The 24,769-nt window shown below is 39.3% G+C and overlaps 1 protein-coding gene across 5 annotated transcripts in view; it reads left to right on the forward strand.

Moving 5' to 3' along the window:
• Positions 1-24,769, forward strand: part of HHAT (hedgehog acyltransferase) — a 198,279-nt gene that overhangs the window by 634 nt on the left and 172,876 nt on the right. The window contains exons 1-6 of one of the 5 annotated variants that reach the window (XM_009668952.2): positions 19-128; positions 1,281-1,430; positions 6,782-6,849; positions 13,259-13,372; positions 19,029-19,223; positions 24,114-24,326. In XM_009668952.2, the coding sequence (XP_009667247.1) occupies positions 1,340-1,430; positions 6,782-6,849; positions 13,259-13,372; positions 19,029-19,223; positions 24,114-24,326 (681 nt within the window). In that variant the 5' untranslated portion in view covers positions 19-128; positions 1,281-1,339. Of the gene's footprint in view, positions 1-2; positions 129-370; positions 390-1,280; positions 1,431-6,781; positions 6,850-13,258; positions 13,373-19,028; positions 19,224-24,113; positions 24,327-24,769 lie in introns of those variants that run through there. The other 4 variants (XM_009668953.2, XM_068939740.1, XM_068939742.1 and 1 more) reach the window with 4 other exon arrangements.

Below are 24,769 nucleotides of genomic sequence, written 5' to 3' on the forward strand. Positions count from 1 at the left end.
ACGGGCGGAGCAGCCCCCCTCCCGCCCCGGTCCGTACCCTGTAAATCCCGCCTGAGGAAGGGGCGGGCGAGGAGAGCTCTTGCCCATCTCATTGGGAGGAAACTTGGCTGGAAGCTGGCTTATCTTGTGTAAGTGGTGTTTTAATAATAAGGTCGCCTCAAGCATGCCGTTTCTTTTTCTGAGAACGATTCTTTTGACAGGGCTCAGTTCAGCAAGTTGAGCGTATTCAAAACTTGTGTTTACACCGTGATAGAGCTGTTCTGGTACCAGGTCTATATTAGCTACGTATTGAGCTGAAATAACTTTAAGAATTATATAAATGAAGTCTTCCAAGTGAGACTCCTGTAAGGAGATAATACCTCTGTTACAATGAACGTGCAATAAATGAGGTACTCAGCTTTAATTTTGTATGCTGATGTTTAGAAATGCTCTTACTGTGTATAATATATTTTTGAAGCTTTTTGCTGAGAATGTTTAATTGTAAGCATATATTTTCATATAATGAGAACTCTGCAATCTCGCATGTGTGAGGGAAGTCCTCATGCCTTATGCTTGTTAGGGTAACGGAATTGTAAAGGATTTTTATGAAAATGTTTATATATGTAGGGGTGTGTGTGTAAATACACATGCGCACATATGGTATTTTTAGATTTCATTGTTATACTAATATGTGTTAGTTATAACTTAAATATGGTTTTCAGACTACCTATCTTTTTGTAAATGGAGTGTATATTGTGTGCTTTTATTCCAAAAAACCAGCTGGCATAATTCTTTATTAAATGAATCTGCATCAGCTACCTTTATTTATAAAAGACACATATGCAGCACCATTTTGATATCAAACTTAGTTGATGCTTTCTTCTTTTTTATGAAGCTGAAATTGAAACGCAAATGTTTATTTCTTAGGTACATCGAGAGACAGTGTTAATTTCTGTGATTGTTAAAATCCTACAGGTGGGATTGTTTTGCATAGAAAGGCACTTTTTCAGTTATCCTTAAGAAAAGCGTTAAATGCCAACACTGTTAGACGTGTTATCACTTTATGATCAAAACATTAGGAGAATGTTTATAAACTTTAGCCATTTCCCTATGGTGGTTACTCTAAGAAGGTACGGGCATTCATGGTATGCAGTAAACAAATAAACGCTACATGATTGCAAAATGATTTTTAAAAAATTATTGCATTATCAGTCTTCCTGTAGCTGTGTTCATTGTTTTAAAGGCATTTGGACACCGAGCAACATTGTATCATGTTCCTTTGTTTTCCTTCTTTTTTTAAGGGGTTAACTACAAAGTTGCGATCGGTGCAGTCAACGGTGGAAAAGCTCTAAGACTAACGATGTTACCAGCATGGGAAGTGTATCTCTATGTGTTTATTGCAGTTGGCTCTCACTTTTATTCTTTCTATGAAGTGTACAAAGTTTCCAGAAGTAAGTCCATGAAGCATATGCATTCACTTTTGTAGTGCTTCTACCTTGTATGGCACATGAGATTGCTTAACTTTATTTATCTGTTAGTTTCCTCTTCAGTCAGGCTCCCACAGGGCTCCCAAAAGAGGCTTTTGGGCTGGAGCATCTATTCTTTTTCTTGCTGTAAGTTAGGAATATAAAAGTAAACATTAGCAAGGAGGCAGCTATGCAAGACGTTTTGTGATGAGGCTTATCAAGAGTTTGTGCTTAAAATCGTGGAAAGGTTCCTTGGTAATGGTATCGTGATGCTTACTTGTCAGAATAAATGATGGAAACTTCTGAAGTCTAAATTATATTATGAAAGGGAACAAATGTGTGCTTTTCTCTTAATTTTGTAAAACATGCTTTTTTTTTCCAGGAGCAGTAAGGCCCTGGTGAGGCAAACTGTAGTGTGCATGGTTGAGTTTAACACCGTGATTGGCCTTGTAAAATTCAGTAGTCTCTCTGTGTGCCAGAAGTGAATACGTGGAGGCGTTGTAGGAACAGATCCTAGATTAGAAGCTGATGGAGATGAGTGGGCCAAGCACATGGCTAAAATCCAGGGATTTCTGACTTCTGGTGCACATCTGACATTTTGCTCCAGTGGCTTTGACATGCATGCAGGCCATAGGCCTGCGAGTGCTGTGCACAGCACGGCCTTAACTGTGTGCGTGTAAGGGCTAATTAAGTTCTTTGAGTGTAACCTCTTGAGTGAGTGAGCGCTCCCTGGTGACAGCTATTCAGTCTAGCTGAAAGGTGACAGAATAAAGAGATAATGTGGGTTATGGTTTTTTTATATATGCTTGTAAGTTGTCTTGCTTTTAAGGTTGCTTTTCACGTGAACAGCATTCTCCTGCTGGTGTTATGTATCTGTTGTATACGTAGATGTACAGTATCTACATATGCATTGGAGCAGCAAAATGTTCTGTGTCTGGGAAGCGCTACCTAGCTGACAGCGAACCCCATAAACTTTGCCACGGTTAAGCCAGGCAAGAGGAAGTGCTGTAACCTGTCCGTCCTAGCGCAGCAGGACATCATAGTTTGTTGCTGAACAAACATCACAAGTCTCATTCTATATAATCTTCAATGATTTAATGCAGCAGTGTCTAATGAACTTATAGTTAGATTACAAGTGAAATAAATTCCGCAGTAGCAGAATTTTTTCCTTCTAGATATGCTAGAAAGTGAGCAAAATACTACAACAGGCTATCAGGAATATTCCTGTTTCTCCTTCAGTTGCCTTGCCCGTCCATAGATCTTTACTAACCATTAGCCAGAAATGCTGTGTATTTATTATAAAGTAAATGCCAAGGCTTTTGTCAGCTTGTCACTAGGAACATCTTTGTACCAGGCTAAGGGAACATAGCAATAAATACTTTTTTGTGCATAAGAGGTCCTACTGAAGTGCAGAGGAACTATTTATGGTGCAAGGTATTGACTGTGGTTTTTATGTCTTTGCAGGGTCAGGGCCTTTTTTTCTGTAGTCTGTCTTTCATTCAGGACCGTACTTGTCAGTTCAGCTATGTGTATTCCTTACTTTGAGCACAAGATTATTTAGCTGCTGAAGTAAGGAAAATACAAAAACAAACAATCCCTCTGAATTTGGTATTTTCCTTGTTAATCTTGAAAACTATCACCTGCAGTGTTTTAAAAATCAGCGGTTGAGAAAAAGGTATGCTTCGTGATTATTCTGTATTTTAATTGGATCTTATGTTACTGGTGTTCTGCAGCAGAGAATGTAAGATGGATCTCTTAATAAATAATGTGTAGTAATTTAAAAAAGGTTCTGTGGCTAACCTTTTTAATGATAACAGAGTTAAATTTAAAAAACCAGACAAATTATGCATCAAAATAGGTTTCTCAGCAGATGCTTAAGAATTTATTTTCTGGAATTGCGTGCACCTGTTCTCATCTATTTACTCAAAGCAGGCTTGCGTAATCATGTTTCCTTTCATAAGGGGGTTTTAGCGCACATGAGTTCTTTTCTGGCTGTGGGGGTTGCTTATGTATGAAATTGAAAGGGGTAAGGCAGATATTTAAAGGACGTAGTGATCTGTAATTCATGTTTACGTTGCAAGCAGCTTTGCTGCATTTCTATGCTGATGTCAAAACATCTGCTCCATTTACTCTCACTGTTAACTGAGCTGCTACACAAATTTAAAGAACTATGGAATCGTCGTTTCAATTAGCATATTAAATATTCAGTTTCACCTGTCTGCTGCTGGCTTTTCCAGGTTTAGTATTCACAAGTGTCTTACCTGATTTGCTGTACTCCTGTAGTAAAACCTTTCAGTAACTGTTTTAACCAAGTAATTGAACTTTTTTTTTCCCCCTCCCTCAAGTAGCCTGGAGTTTGCCCTATGAAGTGAAGGGTCTATTGAGTAGCTGAGGTTTCTTCTTGCACTGTTGGAAGTTATTACAAGAGTTTACATTTAAAATTCAAAATGTATAATTTGTGGGCAGATTGTTGTTTTGCTTTGCCAGCGCTAGGGAAGGAAGGGAATCACTTGCTGACCTAGTAAGAAGCACCAGACTTGCGTCTAGGGAAATCGGGTTTGAGACTTGATGTGTGATATAAGCGTTGGAAGGATTTTAATGTGATTCTGTTTCCCCGACAAGTGGTAGAAGGTGCCTAGTCCAGTGCAGTCCAGATTTATCATTGCTGTGCTAAAAGGTCCTTAAGGCTTGGTTATCTGGGGAAGGCAGCAGGGAATGTGTTGCTAACCTGCAGTGAACTCTGGAATTAAGGTATTCTGCTGTTAACTTTCAGTGAATGCTCATTTATTTATGCAGTTTATCAGCTCTTTTAAAAGCATATGAATATTCTTTGAATATTCTCTTTTTAGCTGCTACGTTGTTTTTGTTCTCTTTAGATTTGGCTGTATATTGAAGATAATGGTTTTAAAAGATTTTGAAAGGGGAAAAAAAAGCTATATTTTGGCACATTCTTATTTTAGTGTAAACAAGTGTTGTATTACATAATTAAAAATAATAGCTAATTAGAGAAATGTGTTGTTCAGTGTTAACTAAAAGCCTTCCCAAACATGCTTATGTGAATGAAATTAAGGACAGGAATATGCTTCCACAGAAATCAGTGAAGTACCCCATAAATGGGTACTGAGAGGTCCATACGAGTTTGCAGCACTGAGCCGGTTTAGAAGGTAGACTGCTTCGTAGAAAACCGACTCTCAAGGCCCTATTCTCCGAAAGGCTTCATCATATATTATGTCGTATTCAAGTCTCATGTCTTTCTTTTCCACTAGAGGGAGATATGAAACAGTCTTAAAACACTAGAAATAATGTTGATTATATGCTCTGCAGGTTAAAACAACCCAGCTGTGATTTCCCTTGTATCTATTCTACTTATGATTTTGGATTATAATTCTTAGCATCAAAATCTGTTTTATGATAGAGGATAACAGCTGGTGAAAGCAGAATTATTTTTTCCACCTATATTGGAAATGTCCTGTGTAGATGGCTTATAGGAATTTGGAGGTTAAAACTGAGATATACTTTTCTCATTAGTGAGAATATAGCAAGTTTTCCCTTGTGTACTTCTACAGTAATGATTAATTTTACACAGTGTAGCCTTTCCATTTAATTATAATTCTAAATTTAATTTTGTTTTATGGTTATATTCAGAGCCCAACACAGGATCAGCATGCCGTTATGCAAAAAATGAGAAGAGAACGTTCCTGAGCTTAAAACCTCACTGTTTAAGGCCTGAGGCTGCTCAGATCAAGAGCACAGTTGGAACAGGAGCCAGAGTGCTCCCAGTGGGAGCCCTTTGAAAAACTGAGTCTAATTAAACACAAGTGCAAGAACAGGGCATGACGAGCAAGACAGACGAGCAGACTAGTAACCCTGTAACAATGATGTGGCTACTCATGCCACTAGTATGCTTGGCTACTGATGGCAGAGTGGAAGATGAGTATTTTGACTCTGACTGCAGTTCTGTAAGGAGTGGATCTCTCCATGTTTTTTTCTGGGAGGTTTTTGTTGAAGTGGAATGGAAATGATTTGTATGGAAGTGCTGTGAGGATGAGAGCTCTCCCCACAGCGTCATTCTTCATTCTCTTCAGTTAATTCCATTGATTAAACAAGAAGCAGCTGATAGGAGTGGATCAAATTCTAACCTGGGCTCTGTCTCTGACTTAAGTTCCATCTCCTCTCTGTGAATACATAACGGCTCTGTAGATCCCACTTGTACAACAGGATACCTTACAGATTGTGAGACGCGATTAAAAACTGCATATAAAATTCTGTGTAAATACTAAGCAGGACAAGTTTTTCCTTTATTTCCCTGGAACAGTTTATTTCCAGTGCCATCACCACAGAAGGTTGCTCCAGGTCAGCTAGGTGTCCTCGAAAACATCAACAGTTTTTCTGTACTTAGTCGTTGTGGATTGACAAGATTTTTAGAGAGTGGTAGAGCAAAGATGGATGTTTTCCTAGATAAGAGGAGGAGTGTGCTTTTCTGCAGATTTATCTTTTCTACAGATTTATCTTCTGTATCACAGTAAGAGGCAAAAAAAATGTTTCAGAGATTAATTTTTTAGTTAGAGCTTGAAGGTTTGCAGAGAAACTGGAGCATTTTTCGTGTAAATTTTTAACTTTCTTCTTTTTTTCGGCTGAGCATGTAAGTGCTTACAGACAGCTTCTTGCCGTCATGAAATTGAAGTGAGATTTGAAGTTTCTTTGACTATCATAGTTTTTCTGGGGAGGTGTCTAGCTGGTTTTGAAATGTATTTCATGGGTTACTTGTTCCCACTGCAGTAAATATCTGCCCTTTATTCTGGTGCATTTCTAATGCTCTTTAGAGACCAACAGTTATGTGTAAAACAATGAATATTTTCATTATACTTCAGTGGTACAAGTACAACTAAATGTGCTCTGCATTTGCCACTGGTTAAGAATGCTTCCCTGGCCAGATATTGCAACTGGGCTGATGAATGGTAACGTGCTGACTTACTTGTGCATGGTGAAGTTCATTAGCCTGTGTAGATCAAAAAGGGTTGGAAAATTGTGTCCAGTGGTCCGGGCTATTATGCATTCATCATCCAAAAATTTAGGATCAGTAGAGGTTAAAGCCCAGGAGCTGGCTAGAGAAGGGCATCTTGTTTATGTCCGCTGAGTAGGAGTAAATTTTGCTGGTTTGTTTGCCTCATGCTTCTAAAATTCCTTCCGTGTAGAAATTGCCTTTTCCCTGGTGCTGAGTGTCCATGTGTGTGAAACAGGGAGAATTTGTTGCTGTTTGGAAACAGAGTGCCGTGGCACTGACTCTTGCTTTTCTTAGTGTTCTGTCATTACTAAAGCTGTATTATTCTTTGCAGAATATGAAGATGAAATTGACAGGAATTTTGGATTGGAAGAGGGCGTTCTGTTTCGGGGGCTTAAAAAGGTATGATTAATGCATGTTACCAACATTTTTAGTTTGTAAATTCAGTGTAAATGTCTGTCCTTGACATTCATTAAAGTCATCTTTCAGTAATCTAGTATATTAAATGAAGTTCTGCTGAGAGGCGGAATTCATGGAACAAATTACTACACTGTATGTTGGGCTCTTTTCCTTTCCTGAGATGACCCCTTAGTAGGGAATGTTATTTTAACGTGTTTTAATGTTTTTCAGATTTTGTTGACGTGGTTAGATATTTCTCTCCATCTATATAGCCAGACTCCTGTAGTGTCCTGAATCCAAAGCTCCATGAAGAACAAGAAAAAAGCCTCCAAGCATAGATACTGCATAAGTACCATTTTTTCCTAAATGTGCCAATACGTAGATGAGCACCTCTTTATGAGAGGGCCTGTGGTACTTAACTTTTTTAACATGTATTTCAATTTGTGTCAGAGCAGGCAAGCTTAGGAGTTTTTTTGGGGGAAACAGAAAAATGATTAGTTTCCTGCTGCCAGTGCTTTTCCTTCTCTGCACCCTAGTCTTATCCAAACTGCCTTTCAATAGCATGAGAATAAAGCTAGCAAAACATCTCCAGGAATGATATTTGCTTGCCCAAGATACTGATTTAGCCTCAGAAGATTATAAGAAGATTATAGGTTTTTATATTCATAGTTAAGTTTGTTTGTTTCTCATGAGGAAAAAAAGACTTGCCTGGTGTACCCAGACCTAGCAATTCTAGTGGCAGGTTTTTTTCTCTTGTTTGTTTGCCAGGAGTGTTTTTCAGTAGTAAAATCACTTAATCGATGCTGGTTTTGGCCTTCAGGGGACCTTTCACACTCCCAGTAGTCTTTTTTTCTATTTTTCAAGTCACTTGGTTGTTTGGATAATGCTTTTGAAAAATTTTTTACATGTAAATGATATAAAAGATTATTTTAGCAAAATTAAAAATGCATATCTATAGACTTTAGGTACCCATCACCATCGCTGTGGGACCCTTCATGTGTGTTTTGTTATTTTAAAGAAAACAATAAGAATTCTGAAAATTAGAAGCTCATATGAAATGCTAAAATTAAGTCTAGTCATGCAAACAGCTGCATGCATCTGTAAGTCTTTTAGCTTTTAGTGGAGCTCTGTACAGGAAATGGGACTCCCAGCATATCCCTTCTGTCTGATTTATGATGACATTTGCATGTAACAGGAATTTCAGACTGACCTGACTTCATCAGATCAAAACTGGGTTTTAATGAAACAGTAAATGAAGCTTCTCTTCAAGCAAGGTGTATTTTCATCCGATTTTTAACTTCTCCAAGCCATTTTAGGTTTGCTCTCCATTTTCCTCAAAAAAGTCCAGATAAATGCCTATTTTGATACTCAAAGTAATCTGTAAAGGCTTTTAAAAAATTCTGTGTATAATTCAGCCGAAAGTATGATTGTGCGGTGTGAAATACCTTACAGTAGGATTTGGCATATTGTCCTTGCTTTCAGAGCATAAAGTAACCTACCTGCCTTCTAGCGAGGAAGGTAAGTGCTGCATTTTGGCATGGCATCCAATGGAGGGCGTTCAAGCATTGGCAATTGTGGCATTCTTGTCTCTAAGAAGAACATGTTGCAGATGTCTTTATCAAGGAGGGAAAATCTGAGAAGTCAGGAGGACGGTTAAAGCCAAGCAGTGGAAGTCAGTGTTTTGACTTACCTTTTCTCACCAGAGGCAGGGTGTATTACTTTCCGTTTCTTCAGCCTTTAGAAATCGTGACTGCTACTCTCTATCCCTTCATGTTACCCAGGTTTGGCTGGTGAATCAGTACAATTACATATGATCTACCCATCATATATACCAGACAGGGCTTCCTTATCACTCATGCTGCTTTATTTTCACTAGGCGACTGTTGAACATCTATAGCAACAGGTTTGTATTATCTGCCTTCCTCTGAAATCTTGCCAAAAGCCACTGTGAGGAGTGCATGGCTCATGAGTTTGCTTCCTGCTCAGAGTACGTTTCAATTTTGTTGCTGTTTTTTTATTAGATTTCAACAAAAGTAAATGCTCAGGTAAATACTGAAGGTGCCCAGCACTTAATTGCACTCATAGTAATGTTGTAATGAGCATAAAGCACTTGCTAGCAATAGATTAATTCATCCTAGATGCCTGTTCCATCAAAAGAAGTGGAATATATAGGATTCTGTCACAGAACTGGATTCCAAAGCTTGTGTACTTTGGAATGGACTCAGGGTCTGAGCCATCTGTGATCTCTGTCTTAGTTGACAGTAGGAGCATTGTCATACTGCTCTGCACCTGTGTCCCCAGCAGGCTCCTGGTAGTGTTATCTCTATATGCTGATGGAGCCAGTGTATGCTCTGGGTAGCTCACTTTACTGTTTCTTGTACTCATGCTCTGCTCTCAGCGTCCTATTGCTCTTCAGCCTATAGCGCTAAAACCACTGGGTAGCCTGTTCTTTTAATTGGGTAGGAATTTATTATGCGGCCATGGTTCTGGGAACAGGAGAGTTTCTGGGGAGCAACTTAGATAAATGCATGAGTTTCTCAGTGCAGGGGTGCTACAGGACTGCTACACTGTGACTGCAGCAGCTCCTAAAGCTCTGTTCTCTTTTTTGTATGTAGCAAATAGTAGAGTTGCTTGAATGATTAAGCTAACAGTGAAAAATGACTGCAGTGACCAGTAGGATGCTGGATCGGCAGGCCTTGCTCTGGCCCTTAGTGAATGTGAGTCAGCACAGCTGAAGTCAGGGAAGAGACATGAAGTGACCCCAGCTGGCCTCTGATGAATGAGCCAGTAGCTGATAACTGTCCTAAGAGACTAAAAAGCAGATATGATCAGTTTTAACTCCACACTGTTCTGTGCCTGCAGGTGCATTGCCGAGTGGAAGAACACACTGCCTACAGAAGGGAGACAGCGTTCTGCTGGCAGACAGAAGGGGCAGTCATTTCGTGTAGCTCTTTCTTTTGGCACATAACTTAAGTTTACTGACTTGGAGTCTGAATGTTTGTGAATGTGATCTGATAGGACTTCAATATTCAAGATTTGGCTTCTATCACGTATATCCAGATAAGAAGAGGGCAGAGGGATTTATTTTTATTGTTCCTTACATCAATAGGTATTTTAATTTTCCCTCTGTATATCACAGTTGATGTAGGTACTTGCAGTATTTTGGGACAGTGCTCACTAAGAACACTGTTATTTTTCCTGTACTTTCAGCAGTGAAGAAGAGTTTATGTAAATTGTTTGTGTTAGGCCAAGACTTTACCTGTACATTGAGAGATCAAGTTGTCATGAAGTAAGCTGTAAAGAAATCCTATTGTATGTCCTTTTTCTGATATTTCTTGAAAATATTAAAGAGGTAAATGCTTGATAGTAGAGAAACTACAGGAAAATAAATTCCAATTATTTGTGATTAGTCCCCAGAAACTCGTAGGTGTAAAGCTAATAAGTCTGAGATATTCCTCCCTTCGTGAGTTCTTGTACCTCATATCATGGCTTTTTCTTCTTCTCCTGGTTGGGATTCCTTAGCAGCTGTGACACGTGTGACTCAGGACAACAGAGGAAAGACAATTCTGTCCATACTTGCTGAATTAGTATTGATGATTGCCGTTTTCATATGGCTGCATTCATAAACTGTGGTGCATACATTCGTTTTTCTTATAAGCGCTCAGAAATGGCAACGCAGTTGATAACACAATTTGAACTTAATAGTGCATGGAAATTTTTTTTTTCTTAAAACGCTAACAGAAATGAGAAAAAGAATAATTTCTGCTTAAATTATATCATGAGTTAAGAGTAGTCCCAATTATATCATGAGTTAAACAGCCATTTTGGATTAGTCTTTGCTTTTCCACAGGGAAAAAAGCCTAGGATTAAAAGGAAAATATATTTTAAGGGATAAGATACAGTGTCAGTGCAGACAGAGATGTGAATTTGTCGAATTTGAGTAGTCGGGGAATAGTAAATTCGGACTAATTTGCTGTGGTGAGCACTGCTACCAGCTAAAGATCGGAGAGAGATCAGGATTCATCATATTAAAACTATGTTAGTCTGCAAAAATAGTCAGACACAAGAGGGAAATCTGACTGTGGAGGCAAATTGACTGTAGTGTGATGCTCGTGTAGCTTTGCAGTCACAGTTTCCATTATCTTAAATTATTTTTCTGTGCTCAGTTTCACGTGGAAGAAACCATCTACACAACAGAAGAGACAATACCAGTTCTCCTTCTGCCTCACAACAACTTACCTATGTGCTTAACTTTCTGTTCTGTCAGTTCAGTGAAACTATGAAGTAAGCTACTCACTTAAGTGTTTTTGACCTTTTTGCCGAAGTTGTGTGTGAACAGACATCTGTGGCTTCTTGAAGTTCCACTATACAGAGGAAAGATCCCTGAAGGTGCTGATTTCATTCGTGTGGAGCAAGTCTGGGACGGAGTTGTGGCTGGCTACAGTGAAAGGAAAGTTTGGTCAGAGTGCTAGGGACAGGCGCTAGCCCTGTCGGTGGCTCTGATCCCAGCTGAACTGAGGGAAGTAGATTTTTTTTTTTTTTTTTTTCCCCCCCCCTTCATGTAGCCAGATCTTAGCCCAGGCCAGCATGGATTGTTCTGTCAATTTTCTAATAGTGATTTTTAAAAAAAGTGTTAGTACTTGACTGCTAAGGCAATGAGAAAATTCAAACAGAGTTCAAGCAAGTGGAAGGATTTCGGGCAAGTTTACCTTCTACCGGAAAGAACGGAGCTGCTCAAAATAATTATTTCTCTCGGGAGGAACTCACTCTAGATGTTCGCTGCAAGTTGAATGAGCAGCTGGAAGTTGTCTTTGTTGTTGCTTTGTTGCAAGTTTGTCCTGAAATTTCAGGAGCTTCCAGGTGGTGTCTCAGAATGGCTGTAAGACAGCCAGATGGACAGAGACTCTGAAACGTACTTTCTAGGCATTTGGGGTCAAATCTTCATCTCAGTCCTGTGCTAAGATATCAGGGGTCTTAAAGAATGACAGCATTGTTTCAATTGTATTTCTATTGTATTTCTTCCTTGTGTGGGTTTTTTTTTAATTGTGTTGAGTTTAAGTATTTTGATTCTGGAGGTAGTTGGGTATTTCTTCTGGTATAATGCGTGCTTGGTGACATCTTGCAGTGTCTATGATACCATTTGCTCTGATGCGTTGCTGTCTTTCATGCGATTCCTTTAGCAATTTGTTGTCTAGTTGAACAGTTTGTTTTGAGAAAACCCTTTCCTCCTAACACGTGGAACGTTTCACATGTAATTTCTCGGCCTAGCTGGAGAAGAATGTTCTTCTTTTCCTTAGTTTCTTCTTTTCCTTCAGATTATTCTTGAATGAACTTCTAAATATGTACTTGTTACCCTGAGCAGATAGTAGGAACTGCTCTTTCTACAAAACCTATGTACAGGTAGGAACTTTTTCAAAAACAAAATATTTTGTTGTGATCAGTCTGAGACCTCAGGCTAGGAGCCAAGGTAATATATGTAGTTTTGGAAATTTTTGGTAATACATGTACATGTCCATTAGTCCATTTTTGTAAAGTTAAAAATTGCATAAATGCTGAAAGAGTGCCAGGATAATCGACCTGAGTTAAGGTAACACTGTTATGTGGATCTTGAAGTAACAGAGGTGCATAACTGGGTAATCCCAGGAGTAGTTCAGGTGTATTTGCAATTCCTTCTTTTCCCCCTTTCCTCGACATAAAGCACTCCACTTGGAAACTGCTTTTTTCCTCCCTCCCTCCAGCTCCGTTTGACTAACGAGCTTGGTGAGGGTGGAACAGAGCCTGAAGAGCATGTGCTTGCTTAAAGGACTGTCCCTGTTTCAAACACACTTTGTACACTTCATTCCCATGCTGTTCAGCTGTTATGTACATGAATCCTAGTGAACATGATTCAGAATACATACTGTTCCTTTAGGCCTCCTAAAGAAATGTTATAACTGAACAAAAACAAGTATACATTTGATGAATGGGAAGCACTTAAAAGTGGGAATCTTATTCCATCTCTGTGTGTTCACTAGTTTGTGTCGTGTTCTGGGAGACCGTGTGCGTGTGTGCATACGCGTGCCCGTGCGTGTGTCTGTGTGTGCGCCTTATGATGTGAAAATTCTTGCAGTATTGATGGGAAAACTTAAGACTCCTGTCAAGTTATGTTTGGATCTGTCTTTAGGTTTATGAAACATGACACTGTCTAAAAAACATTTCTATGAATTTTAAACAATTTGAAGTCCAAATGGAGTTCTCAGAGCTCATCACTGTGAATAATCAGACTTGGCTGTTCAAGCAATAAATTTCTTACATATTGCGTTCTGTGATATTGGATAAAGGATCCGGTATTTTATTAGGACATTTCATTGTCTTTTGAGAATATGTTTTTGTGGTTAGACACTCATATTTACCAATTCACTTGATGCCCTAGGATCCCCTGGATTTTGAGTGGAGTTACTGGATAGAATGGGGAAGGGAACATATACTGTGGCTTCTGGTTGGTCATCTACTGGTATCACAAATGTCCAGGCTCTTTATGGAAAAGGTATGTATACATTTATTTTGCAGCAGTGAGTTTTCATTTGTTTTAATTAGCTGTGGGATTGGAAAACCAAGCATTTAGACTACAAACTGATGAAAAGCAAGTTCTGTGGAATGCGTTATTTAAATTGAATTGTAATGATGTACAAAGTGAGGAAATTGGTTGCATTAGGTCTACAGTTGGACACTTCATACCTTAAACTTTAAAAATTATATTTTGCTGTGAAATACTAAAAAATATTATTTAACTTGTATACATTAAAAGGATGTAGGTGTTCTCTTTCAAGATCTTGAAATGATGATTGCTCAGTTTTTGGTGTGATGATTATATGAAAAATAACATGAATATGCAGTTCATGACAAAGTAGCAGTTCTTTGCCTAGAAAATCTAAAGTTGTGTAGCTTTTTTCCTTTGTATATACTATCAATGCACAACGAGTAATGAAAGTATTTTGGTTTTGAGGGCACTGGTTAAGCATAGAGAGAAATGTGCTATAATACTGGAATTTTCAAGCTAATGGAAGTGCCCTGATTCTGACTAACTCTGCTGAGAAGACTCTTCATTTCCATTGACCTGTGGTATCGAATACCTCACAAAATAGTTTATCATTTTCACATATTGGTTACGGTCCAGCTTTGGCTATTGCGAGAAATGCTGAATGAGTTTGACAAAGGGCAGCCTTCTTTGCCCTGCTGCTGTGATTCTTCTACAGAACAGGGCCAGCTCATGCCATGGATAGGGCGGGGGTCCTGTGACAGTATGTCATCATGTAGTTGAAGGAGGTAAATAAACACTGCACACGTTGAAGGAGATGAATAAGCATTGCACGTGTCAAAATGCCCCAAATGAAGCTAGCTTCTGAGACGTGAACCTTTGCAATGTTTATACGCTGGTATATATAACGTCAAAAATATTTTAGCAAATGGCTACACATGTTAGACAGGTTGCATCCTATGGCGTCATATTGGCATCGGTGTGGATTGATCACGGGGTTGCAACTGCTAGATTTAGTGCACAGATTTCTGCCACGTGAGTAACAGTAGGTTGTCATCCTCTATGTGGACTAGCAGTGAAAGCTGTGATAACTCTCTGAGATTCCCATGCATTCACTGACAGCAAGGGAACAGTGTGAGGCAGGTGCTTTGGATCATACTCCTGTTTTGGCAAGTTGTATTCTCTAGGGTATATAGACTCTTCTCATTTGTCTCAGCTATGGATACTGTCACTCCTTTTTCTTCCTTCTGCCCTGCCTCCTTTCCAGCTTTACTTTTCATCCAATTTCTAATCTCCACTACAGACTAGTCGATCAGAACTCTTATTGCAACCTGTTTGCCCCAGAGCTCCCTACCTGCCACATTTCCCCACTTCAACTCTGTACAGTCATTCACCCTTTCCTCAGCAACTTGTCCCAGTCTCTACTTCCCGTACTTGGTTTCTCTTCTCTTTGCATTTGAAGCAAGGACCTCTCATCTCAGTGCTGTTTTGCCACAATGACGGGACCATTAGTTATATGATTAAACAGGGCTATGGCAAGTTCTAAAGCCCTGGTACGTGCCCCTTCACTTTGTTTAACTGCTAGTATGATTCCTGGCATGGTTTTGGCGTATACCAGAGGGCACTCTCCCAGATGTGCCTTGGTGTGGTGTGGATGATAGCATGGCCAGCGCTCTTTCCAGAGTCATCTTTACTCTCACAGAGGTACCTAGACAGAGATTCAGGGTGCTCCACAGGAGCTATGCTGCAGCCTGAAGCACAGTCAAGATGGATGAAATTGTTAAGAAACATGAGCTACAGTTTTTAAAGGCTAGTTAATATTTTCACCAGATGGGGGCCAACTTGGGCTTCTAGCCCCAGCTAAGATCATTCCCGTATCAGAGGGATCTCTGAATTGTTTGAAAAACAAACTGTCAACATTTTTCAGTGTGAACAGAACAGCATGTTTTCCTTCACTGCATTTTTATAAGTGGTCAAACTGCTTGGGTTGCAATATATATATATTTTTTTAAAAAAGGCCTTGCCTGAACAATTTCAGCCTAAATTGCAGTTGGGCTGGCATCTCCATCTGTTAAGATGATTGCCCGGTATATCCTGTTGGACGCTGTTCCAGGTGCTGGTAGTTCCAACAGTCTGTTTTAAACGTGTGGCATCCTCTGTCATAAATTGTATTCTCGGTTTATAGTAGGGTAGAGAGAACTAACTGAGATTATATAGAACTTGAGCCTGAAGTTGGTTCATTTTATACCTCAGACAGAATAAATATTTTTAGTAATGTTGGTGGTTACTGGTCAGTCTCATTGGTTGGTCAGTTCTGTTTTTTATATCCACTCCTAAGTTTTTAGTGTGCTACCTTACTTAAAACTATAGTAAACATTTATTCATTTGTTCTTTGGGGGTTGTGTAGAATGTTTGATACCTGTTTCTGTGTTTTCAGTTGAGAAGTTTATTTAAAAAAAAAAAAAAAAAAAAGAGAGAGCTTCAAGTCCCTAAATAGATTGGCTCTGTTGAAATGGAGAGGTGACTGCCAGGAGTTATGGTTCATGGAATATATACTGGACGACACTGAGGATATCTTTCCATAGTAATATCCATAATATCACTATTATTGCCACTATTGCTAGCTCTTTCTCAAAATTTAAATTATCTTTATGCATGGAAAATAGAATTAAAAATACTGGTTCCTGTAGATAAAAAGAAGAAAGGATGTGATAAATCAGTTAGATCAGTTTTGAAAAGAAGAGGTAAAATGCAGGATATGTATTAGTAATCGTTATCAGGACAAAACGGGCATCACAAGTTTTGTTGTGGCAGAACGGGCTATGGCTTGTCTATGATACTGGACCATATAACATATTTCAGAGGAGGCTGAAAAATCTTCAAGATGCTGAGTTGCTAATAATGTTCCAGAAGACGTGTCATCTTGTCTCTTGCTGGAGATCCATTTCTGTCCTGAAGCATGTGAAATTATGGCCTTGGCAACTTTCCTTTGTGTAGTAAAGTTGTACATAATCATTTTTCTCATACAAATAGCTTTTTGTAGAGCTTATGTTGAGACTTTCTGTTGACTCTTGGAAGTACCACCCGCAATTTAGGGCATACTTTATCTAGATCCCGAGAGTCCTGGGGCTGGAACAGTAGCTGTTCCTAATAAAGGGAATAATCACATAAGCCTGCGCAACGTGTAGTCCCTTGTAGTTCTTAGAGAAGTTTGTCACGTGCCAAATAAACCCGCAAGATTCTGTGACTGTAGCACAGGAGGGCTGGTGTTTGGCTCTTGGTAGCTCATAAGCAGTTCAGGGTGGGCTTTCAGACCTGTTCTGTTGTGTATCTATGGGGAGAGGGGCTGTTTATGTGCAAGAGCTACTTAGTTTAAGCACCCGCAATGCCTGGCTCTGCATGAAGGTGAGACAGAGGCAGGAGCTAGAACTTCAGACCTCAAGGCTGTACTGGGATCTAGCTACATATCCAGCCCAACTCAGCCTAGAACGGATCACTAGGAGACTGTTTTCTTCTCCGCCTATCAACCAGGCTTGAAATTCTGCTTTCTTTGGTTGCTTTAACTATTCAGGATGTGATTTGTGGCACTCCCTCATAGGAGTTTTGTGGTGTGTAGCTTGTAGAGTCCAGAGAGAGTTGTTTTAGTAGTGCTGTTTATACAGAACAGGAAAGAAGTCATGCCTCGACTACAACAAAGAATACTTTGATTAGTAATGCATGGGTGCCTCCACACAATTTAATTTTAGATGTCTAACTTCAGCATCCCACTTGGATGCCCCCTAGGAGCACACGTTAGTTACTTTAGTAAATTTTACCTATATATTGTCAAGGGAGAGAGGCTTCTGCAGAGAATTCTTCAGAATTCCCTTGTGCAGAAAGCTTTGATGAACTGTAATTTAGGCATGAGTGCTGCCTCAGAATCCCATTTTATCACTTTTAATTCCTAGGCCCATGCTTAGCTATGAATGGTCTTCCATAAGACGTGTTTTCCTAGCTTTTACATTCTTACACAGAGGAGACTAACATTCTTGAAATTCTCTGGAATAAGAATATGACAAAAATATGATATCATAGGGTTTCATCAAAGTGATCAGATTATTAATAGGCAGGATAATTGTATTTGAGTTTAATGTTCACAGAAGAATCAGTTTGGATGAATTAGATGAGCATCAGTCTCACAAATTTGATGAATGAATTTCTGCTCTTATTAAACTGAAATGATTTTCAGGGTGATTCTCTACTTTTGTTTTTTGAATATAGAGTAATAATGTGCAATGAGGTAAGTGTATGCACCTTGTCTGGGTTCTGATTTGAAGTAATCCTGAAATATGTTAAAAGGAAAATTGGAATCGGACAGCTGGAATTGCATTGGTTGTTTCTTCTTAGCATCATGTTGTCCTTATTTTTAACATTTCAAAAATAGGACAATGCGAGAGACATCCAGTCAGTCAACTCCAATGAATTGTAGATAAATGTAGAATACTGCAAGGATAATGCTCTCAGCCTGGATGTTAACTGTGTGTGCTTTTGTCCTTACCTTAGAGATCCTAGAATTCTGTTGAAGATCATAGAAAGCAAGTGTAAATCCTGTGGCATGTTGTAAGATTTAAAAAAAGTATATACATTTGTTTTATTTATGATCTGCGAGACCTGTATGGCACTTCTGTCTAACAGTAGTATTTTTGTAGCTGTGATGGTTTAAGAATATGAGTGAAGGAACTTAGCAAGATCTGTGGTGAGAGTACCTGGCTGAATGGTAATCAAGGTGAAAGGTAGTTAATTCATTATATTTGAGAGTGTTTTTGTTACTCTTCATTTGGTCTTGAAATTCCTTTTAGATCTGTATGGTTTATCATGTCTGCTCCTTATTCCAGGAGGTAACACAATTCTCTTTTTTTTTTTTTTTTTTTTGAAGGGGGGAGGGGAAAGACCAGATTTAATGAGAAAATGGAAGGCTCCAAGCAATGCCTTTTCTTACTGGGTTTTGTTATATAGTGAGAAGGAAACATTGAAACTGCTGTTCTGGTGTTTGGTTTGATCCAAATTTGGTCTCAAGCTCTGTTGGACTACGTTCTGTTAGAATGCATCTCCCTTCCGTGGTGTCCTCTTATTGATGTGAAAAAAGCAACCCTACTCTGGTCCTGAAGGAGCTGTCTTCTGCTCTGTTCCTGCTAGGGCTCATACTAATGCATAGGAAAGGCCATCATTGTTGGATGTCATGCCCTGCAAGAGAGAGAGAGGCAAATTGATCAGGAGTGCTGGAAAAGGTACCTTATTCAAGTTAAACACTGCTCAACAACTGATAACGTCTGAGCCAAACTGGTAGCAATTAAATTTTGTGGTGTCCTCTGGAAGGCTGTCACAAAACTTCACAAAAATAAACTTCCTTTCGTTCTCTGAACTAGGGAAGAATTGGGATCCTAATCCAAGAGCTTCAGGGAGTCCATATATTTCATACATAGTGCTGAGGTCATTAAGAAATCCCTTCTGATATCTCTTTATCCATAAAGTTACGTTTCTTTGTGTAATTTAAAGCTGCTTTTAACCTTTTAATTTTGTTTTTTTCCTTACTATAAAGCATACCTGGAAGAGTCTGGATATTAAGTGTGTTTTTAATGTTTGAAATAATTGAAGTAAAAATTGATAATTCTTTCTTTTCTTGCAGTATAAGCCTTGGTGTCTGATGGTTTATGGAATGGTGGCCTGCTGGTTCCTGTTAGGAATCAAGGGTTTGGCAGTGATATTGCTACATGCAATTACTTCGTTTGTTGTGGCTCAGTTTAAGATACCAGTCCTGACATGGATGTGCTCTCTTATCCTGTTATCCACCTTACGCATACCAGCTGTGGAAGAAGCAAAGGTAAGTTCAGTAGCCTGAATTAAGTCTGGAAGAACTTATTTATGGCGTTATTTGTCATTACTGTAGTTATCTTTTTGCAAAACTACTACTTCTTCAGTTAAGCACAGGTTACCTCAGAAAAACTTTGAACGTTTAGCTGCATTCAGCCTTGGCAGAGATTCTAAAAATAGAAATGTAGATATGTTAATAAGCATGGTGAGCCCTCCCGTTAGTGGTCTCTGTCCTGTGGATTCAAACATCTCTCAAGACATGAGGAATTGAAAGACAGGTCGCTAAAATGGTATGTAACCCGAGTCATAACACTTCCTGTTTCTCTGCAGAGGCACACGGTTGAGGTAACTCTGAGAAGACAGAGGACATCCATTTTAGTTACTCTTGTAATCTTTTAGATAATAGATGACATGATTAAGTTAGATTACATTTATGCTACATGTTAGCCTGCTGTATCTTCCCTTAAAGTTTTGACTACGTTTAATTAAAACTGTCTGTAGCTCTGCTTGCATTTGTTATTGTATTTGTGCTCTTCCTTTTGCCTTGTTCTATTGTGATACTGTTTATCCTGCAGGATTCTAAAATGGCAAATGAGTTGATGAATGAAACTGGCAATCTGTTATCTGAGAAACATCTAAACATTTTGATGGGAGAGGGCTGTTGCTTCTTTGGTGTTAAAAGTTGTTTTGTGTGTGTGGTGTTTTGGTTTGTTTTTCTTTTAATCCCAGAAACTTAAGAAAAGGAAAAGGTAGGGGAAACAGGAGGTTGCAAGCAATGACTGTAGAGAAGATGCAGCCTTGTAGAGTCATTTCTTGTCAGAAGGCTCTGTAACAGAACTCTTTCTGCACATAAGAAATGACTGAATTCCTATTCTTAATTACCCCCAATGAACAGAACGGTTCTCTGGAGGATAATGTAGTGGTCTTTCGTTGTGTAAGAAACAGTTCAATGACAAAACTCAACAGGAGATCCACCAGCATGCTGTCTGCTTTGTCTCCTGTCTCTTTAATTGATCTCTGTTCTGTCTACCATTTTTGAGTTCCTCTGCTGCTTTCCTTTGCCTCACACTTTGTCCTATAGTAATATTTCTTTTTTCCTGTAGCTTTTCTTCCCTTTGTGCCACCCTCTTCCATTTCTTCATTGTCTTTGTCCTGACTGTGCCATGGATAGTGCCTCTTGGATGAGTGGGTATCTTCACACTGACTTTAATGTGTGCAAGAAAAGATCCACTGAGTCTAATGTGAATTTTTCACTCCAATGTTTATGTACCAGAACACCACTTGTCTGCTACTAATAGCTTCTTTTCCTTGTTCAGTGAAGGGAAGCTAGAACAGCTTCCTTATTATGTGTATTCTACTGTTTGGGAAGCACAGTGAAGGTATCTAACTGGTATCTAATGGGAAGCAAACTGCAAATACACAGCTAATAAACCACAGGAAGACTTAGGAAAACTCTATAAAGCAACAAAATAGTATTTAATGTACAACAGAGTGCAAATGATTGATAGCTAAATCTCTGTCCATGGTAGTTTTCAGTAAAATTTCACTATAGTACATAATGTGAAACTTACCTCAAGAGAATATCAGAGAGGTCTGATACTACATTATAAAAGTGTCCAGTCACTGTGGTGATGTATTATTTATAATTTTCTTGATTTTTATGTTGTGTGAATACGTGATTAGCCATAGAATTGTAACCTGTGACATGAAAAAACACAGTCTGAATTGTCTAGGAATATAAACCCTGCACTATTTACCTAGATTAAGAGAAGTTCTCAAAAAATGAATAAGGATATTATAATGGATGTCCTGAATACAGTTTCAAAGCTCAAACATATGTTTGCACTCTGCTGTGAGATCAGCAAAGGAAAATGAAAACAAAACCTGAGTCTTGCTCTCATTCCCGTAGATCTGATTTATTGAAAATGGGGAACGTGTCAAATATCTGAACATAATTTTTAACCTTTCTAAAAAATATTCTAAGATTTCTTAAAATAGCTGTGGTGTCTTGAACTTCAGAAATGTTTGATTTGGATCTGAATTCTTTAGCAGATTTAGTATTTGACATTTCTGTGGTGAATATATGATGATATTGGTACAGGTCAAAAACCATTTCTGCTGTTCAGTCTTCCAAGCACTGATGGCTATTGCTGAAATTCTTCCAAATGTTTCCTAAGCATTTTCACCTAATTTTTGTTGTGGTTGCTCAGATCCTTGCCCTTATCCTAGACTATGAATTCTTGTTAGTGTTGTTGTCATCAAGCTACTTCTGTATGATGGAATTTACTCCGTTTTGATATTTAATTTTTTATTCATGAGTTGCTATCTGAAGTTCCCCTAGAACTTCCTTTGTGTTCAAAATTTCTTTAAATGTATTTGGCTTTGTTTTGGCATTGAGGCACCCACACCTCTTCCTTTCTTTTATGCTGTCCGTTTAGAATAGGGCTGTAATACATTATCCACCTGATTAATCATCTGAGAAACCCGCAGATTTAGGGCACTTGTTTTTCTTCGTTTTGGTCTGCCTATTATGTTCTGATTATGAAAAACCCAGTTACCCCCCCTTCTCTGTTTGGGTTTGGATTTTCAGATCAGCTTCTTGCAATGTGGTTCAGTCTCGCTACGTTTAATTGTAATTCATGAGGAGCATCTCAATCATGCTGATCAGTGCATTGAGATGAAATTATGTGCCATAGTGTCTAAGTGTTATTCAATAGAGATAGGGTGTGATAAACAAACAGTTTACTAGAGCTCTAGTAAATGCATTTCTGCTTCATTAGAGATGTAATCATACCAATTTAAAGTGTCGATTTTTGGGTTCATATCTAGAAGTTGCTTAGTCAAGCCTGACAGTATCTTATTTGTGAGTGCAGGTTTCTGCATGGGAACGAAATCCGTTTCTCTAACGTTTTGATTTATCCCAGGCAAGAGTTGCCTACTCAGAACTCATATTCATGCAAATTCATTTTTGTTGCTCTTATTCTCAGAGGGTTGTGGTCAGTGGTGCAGTCTAGTTGGAGGCCTGTAGCTAGCAGTGTCCCCCAGGGGTCGGTGCTGGGTCCAGTCTTGCTCAATGTATTCATCGATGACCTGGAGGAAGGGACAGAGTGCACCCTCAGCAAGTTTGCTGAGGATACTAAACTGGGGGGAGAGGCTGACACACCAGAAGACTGTGCTGCCATTCAGAGGGACCTGGACAGGCTGGAGAGGTGGGCGGAGAGGAACCTTCTGAAGTTGCACAAAGGCAAGTGCAAGGTCCTGCACCTAGGCAGGAATAATCCCATGCAGCAGTACAGGCTGGGGGTTGACCTGCTGGAAAGCAGCTCTGCAGAGAAGGACCTGGGAGTGCTGGTGGACAACAAGTTAAACATGAGCCAGCAGTGTGCCCTTGTGGCCAGGAAGGCCAACGGTCTCCTGGGGTGCATTAGGCAGAGTGTTGCCAGCAGGTGGAGGGAGGTGATCCTGCCCCTCTCCTCAGCCCTGGGGAGGCCTCCCCTGGAGTACTGTGTCCAGTTCTGGGCTCCCCAGTAAGAGAGAGACATGGCGCTACTGGAGAGAGTCCAGCGGAGGGCTACCAAGATGATGAGGGGACTGGAGCACCTCTCCTATGAAGAAAGGCTGAGGGAGCTGGGCCTCTTCAGCCTGGAGAAGAGAAGACTGAGAGGCAATCTCATCAATGTGTACAAGTATCTGAAGGGGGGGTGTCGAGAGGATGAGGCCAGCCTCTTCTCCGTGGTGCCCAGCAACAGGACAAGAGGCAACGGGCAGAAACTGAACCAGAGGAAGTTCTGTCTGAACCTGAGGAAAAACTTCTTCACTGTGAGGGTGACTGAGCATTGGAACAGGTTGCCCAGAGAGGTGGTGGAGTCTCCTTCCCTGGAGATATTCAAAACCCATCTGGATGTGACCCTGGGAAACATGCTCTAGGTGACCCTGCTTGAGCAGGGAGGTTGGACTAGATGATCTCCAGAGGTCCCTTCCAACCTAAACGATTCTGTGATTCTCTTAATTCTTTTTTCTGAGAAATATAGATTTTGGAGAAAATGTTACTCAGTTGTAAGGAAATGTCTTTGCAGTTATCTGGACTAAGCAAAAATTGGAAATGTGCTATATGGCTTGTGGCTTGTCATTCTGTTTGTGTTTTTGTTTGTTTCTTTTTTGTTTTCGTGTTTTTGCAGGAGGGAGAGCTAGGGGGCCTTTCCGTGCTGTATGGACAGGTTTCTGTCTTACTGAGAGATGGAAAGGGCCTCTTAACTCCACTGCAATACAAATTTAATCAGCCATACTAAGTTTGCTGATATTCCCCTTTTATTTATTTACTTATTCTTTTTGGGTAATGATATGTTTTTGGTGGAAGCATGCATGATAGAGTATCACACTTGACAAGCAGTCAGTCAAATCTTTCCAACCTTGGGCTTTCTAACTAGTGGCTGATTCTTTTGAGATCTGAACTGCAGCCCTGGGTTCAGTCTTGGTAGCTCCTTGGCTGTCACCAGGTCTGCCATCCATTTTGGACATTGCATTACTGGACAAAAACTGAGGAAAATACTGGTATTCCTCCAAGTAAAGCTTTCCTAATTTCATAGTTATTCTGGGTAAGACTGAAAATGTATGGAACGGGACACATTTTTGAAATTGTGCAGTTATTTTTTTGTTTTTTTTTTATGCCTATTGCAGCAGCTCTGGAGGCCCTTTCTCTGTCAACAGTCAATGCTTGTTCTGCATGCATTAAGTGGTTAGTGACATTCATTCAAGAGATATTCATTCAAATCTTCTTTAGCATTAGTTGCCTTCTGCTGCTGCGGGTGACTGTTAAAGTTAGGATCTTGACTGATACCGTAGGACTGCCATATTTAAAACAGCATTGCATATCGTGATCTATTTTTGTTTTGTCTTACAGAGAAAATGGTATGACACTGAAAATGAGTATTATCTGCTTCTGTTCACCATGTCTGTTCGTTGCCTCTTCTACACTAGTTTCAGCCTAGAATACTGTTGGCATGGACCTACCCAGAAATCATCCCATTCATTCCTGTGGATGCTGGCATATGTGTTTTATTACCCTATGTTCCACAACGGACCCCTTATGAACTTCGATGAGTTTAGTAAGCAGGTAACAGTATTTTTAAGATCATTCAGATACTGATTTTGAGTGCATCTGTGCTTGACTAAAATTTAACTAAGAACTGTTAAAGAAAATAGCAATATCTTTTCAGCTGGCAAATCTACATATGGAACCTGCAGTGCATTAGAAGTGAATTGAAGGATAGGTTTTTTTTTTTTGAAACATAATTTGAGAGATCTTAACATTAATCAGGAGAAAATATTAGATAGACAAGACAGAACTTTGTCATCCTGTTTTTCAGGCATATATTTGTCTTCCATTTCTTCACACATCCTGAAGTGTGTTGCGTGAGAAAGGGAAGGCCATACTTGGAAGCTAGTTTTATGTATCCGTGTTTATATATCAGCCATAGAGTAATATTGAATTCATGTAAGGCTAGTAATTAACTTTGAGTATATATTTGATTGATTAAAGAGAAATGTCAAAATAGG

This window comes from Struthio camelus, chromosome 3 (genome assembly GCF_040807025.1).
Source record: "Struthio camelus isolate bStrCam1 chromosome 3, bStrCam1.hap1, whole genome shotgun sequence".
NCBI lineage: Eukaryota > Metazoa > Chordata > Aves > Struthioniformes > Struthionidae > Struthio > Struthio camelus.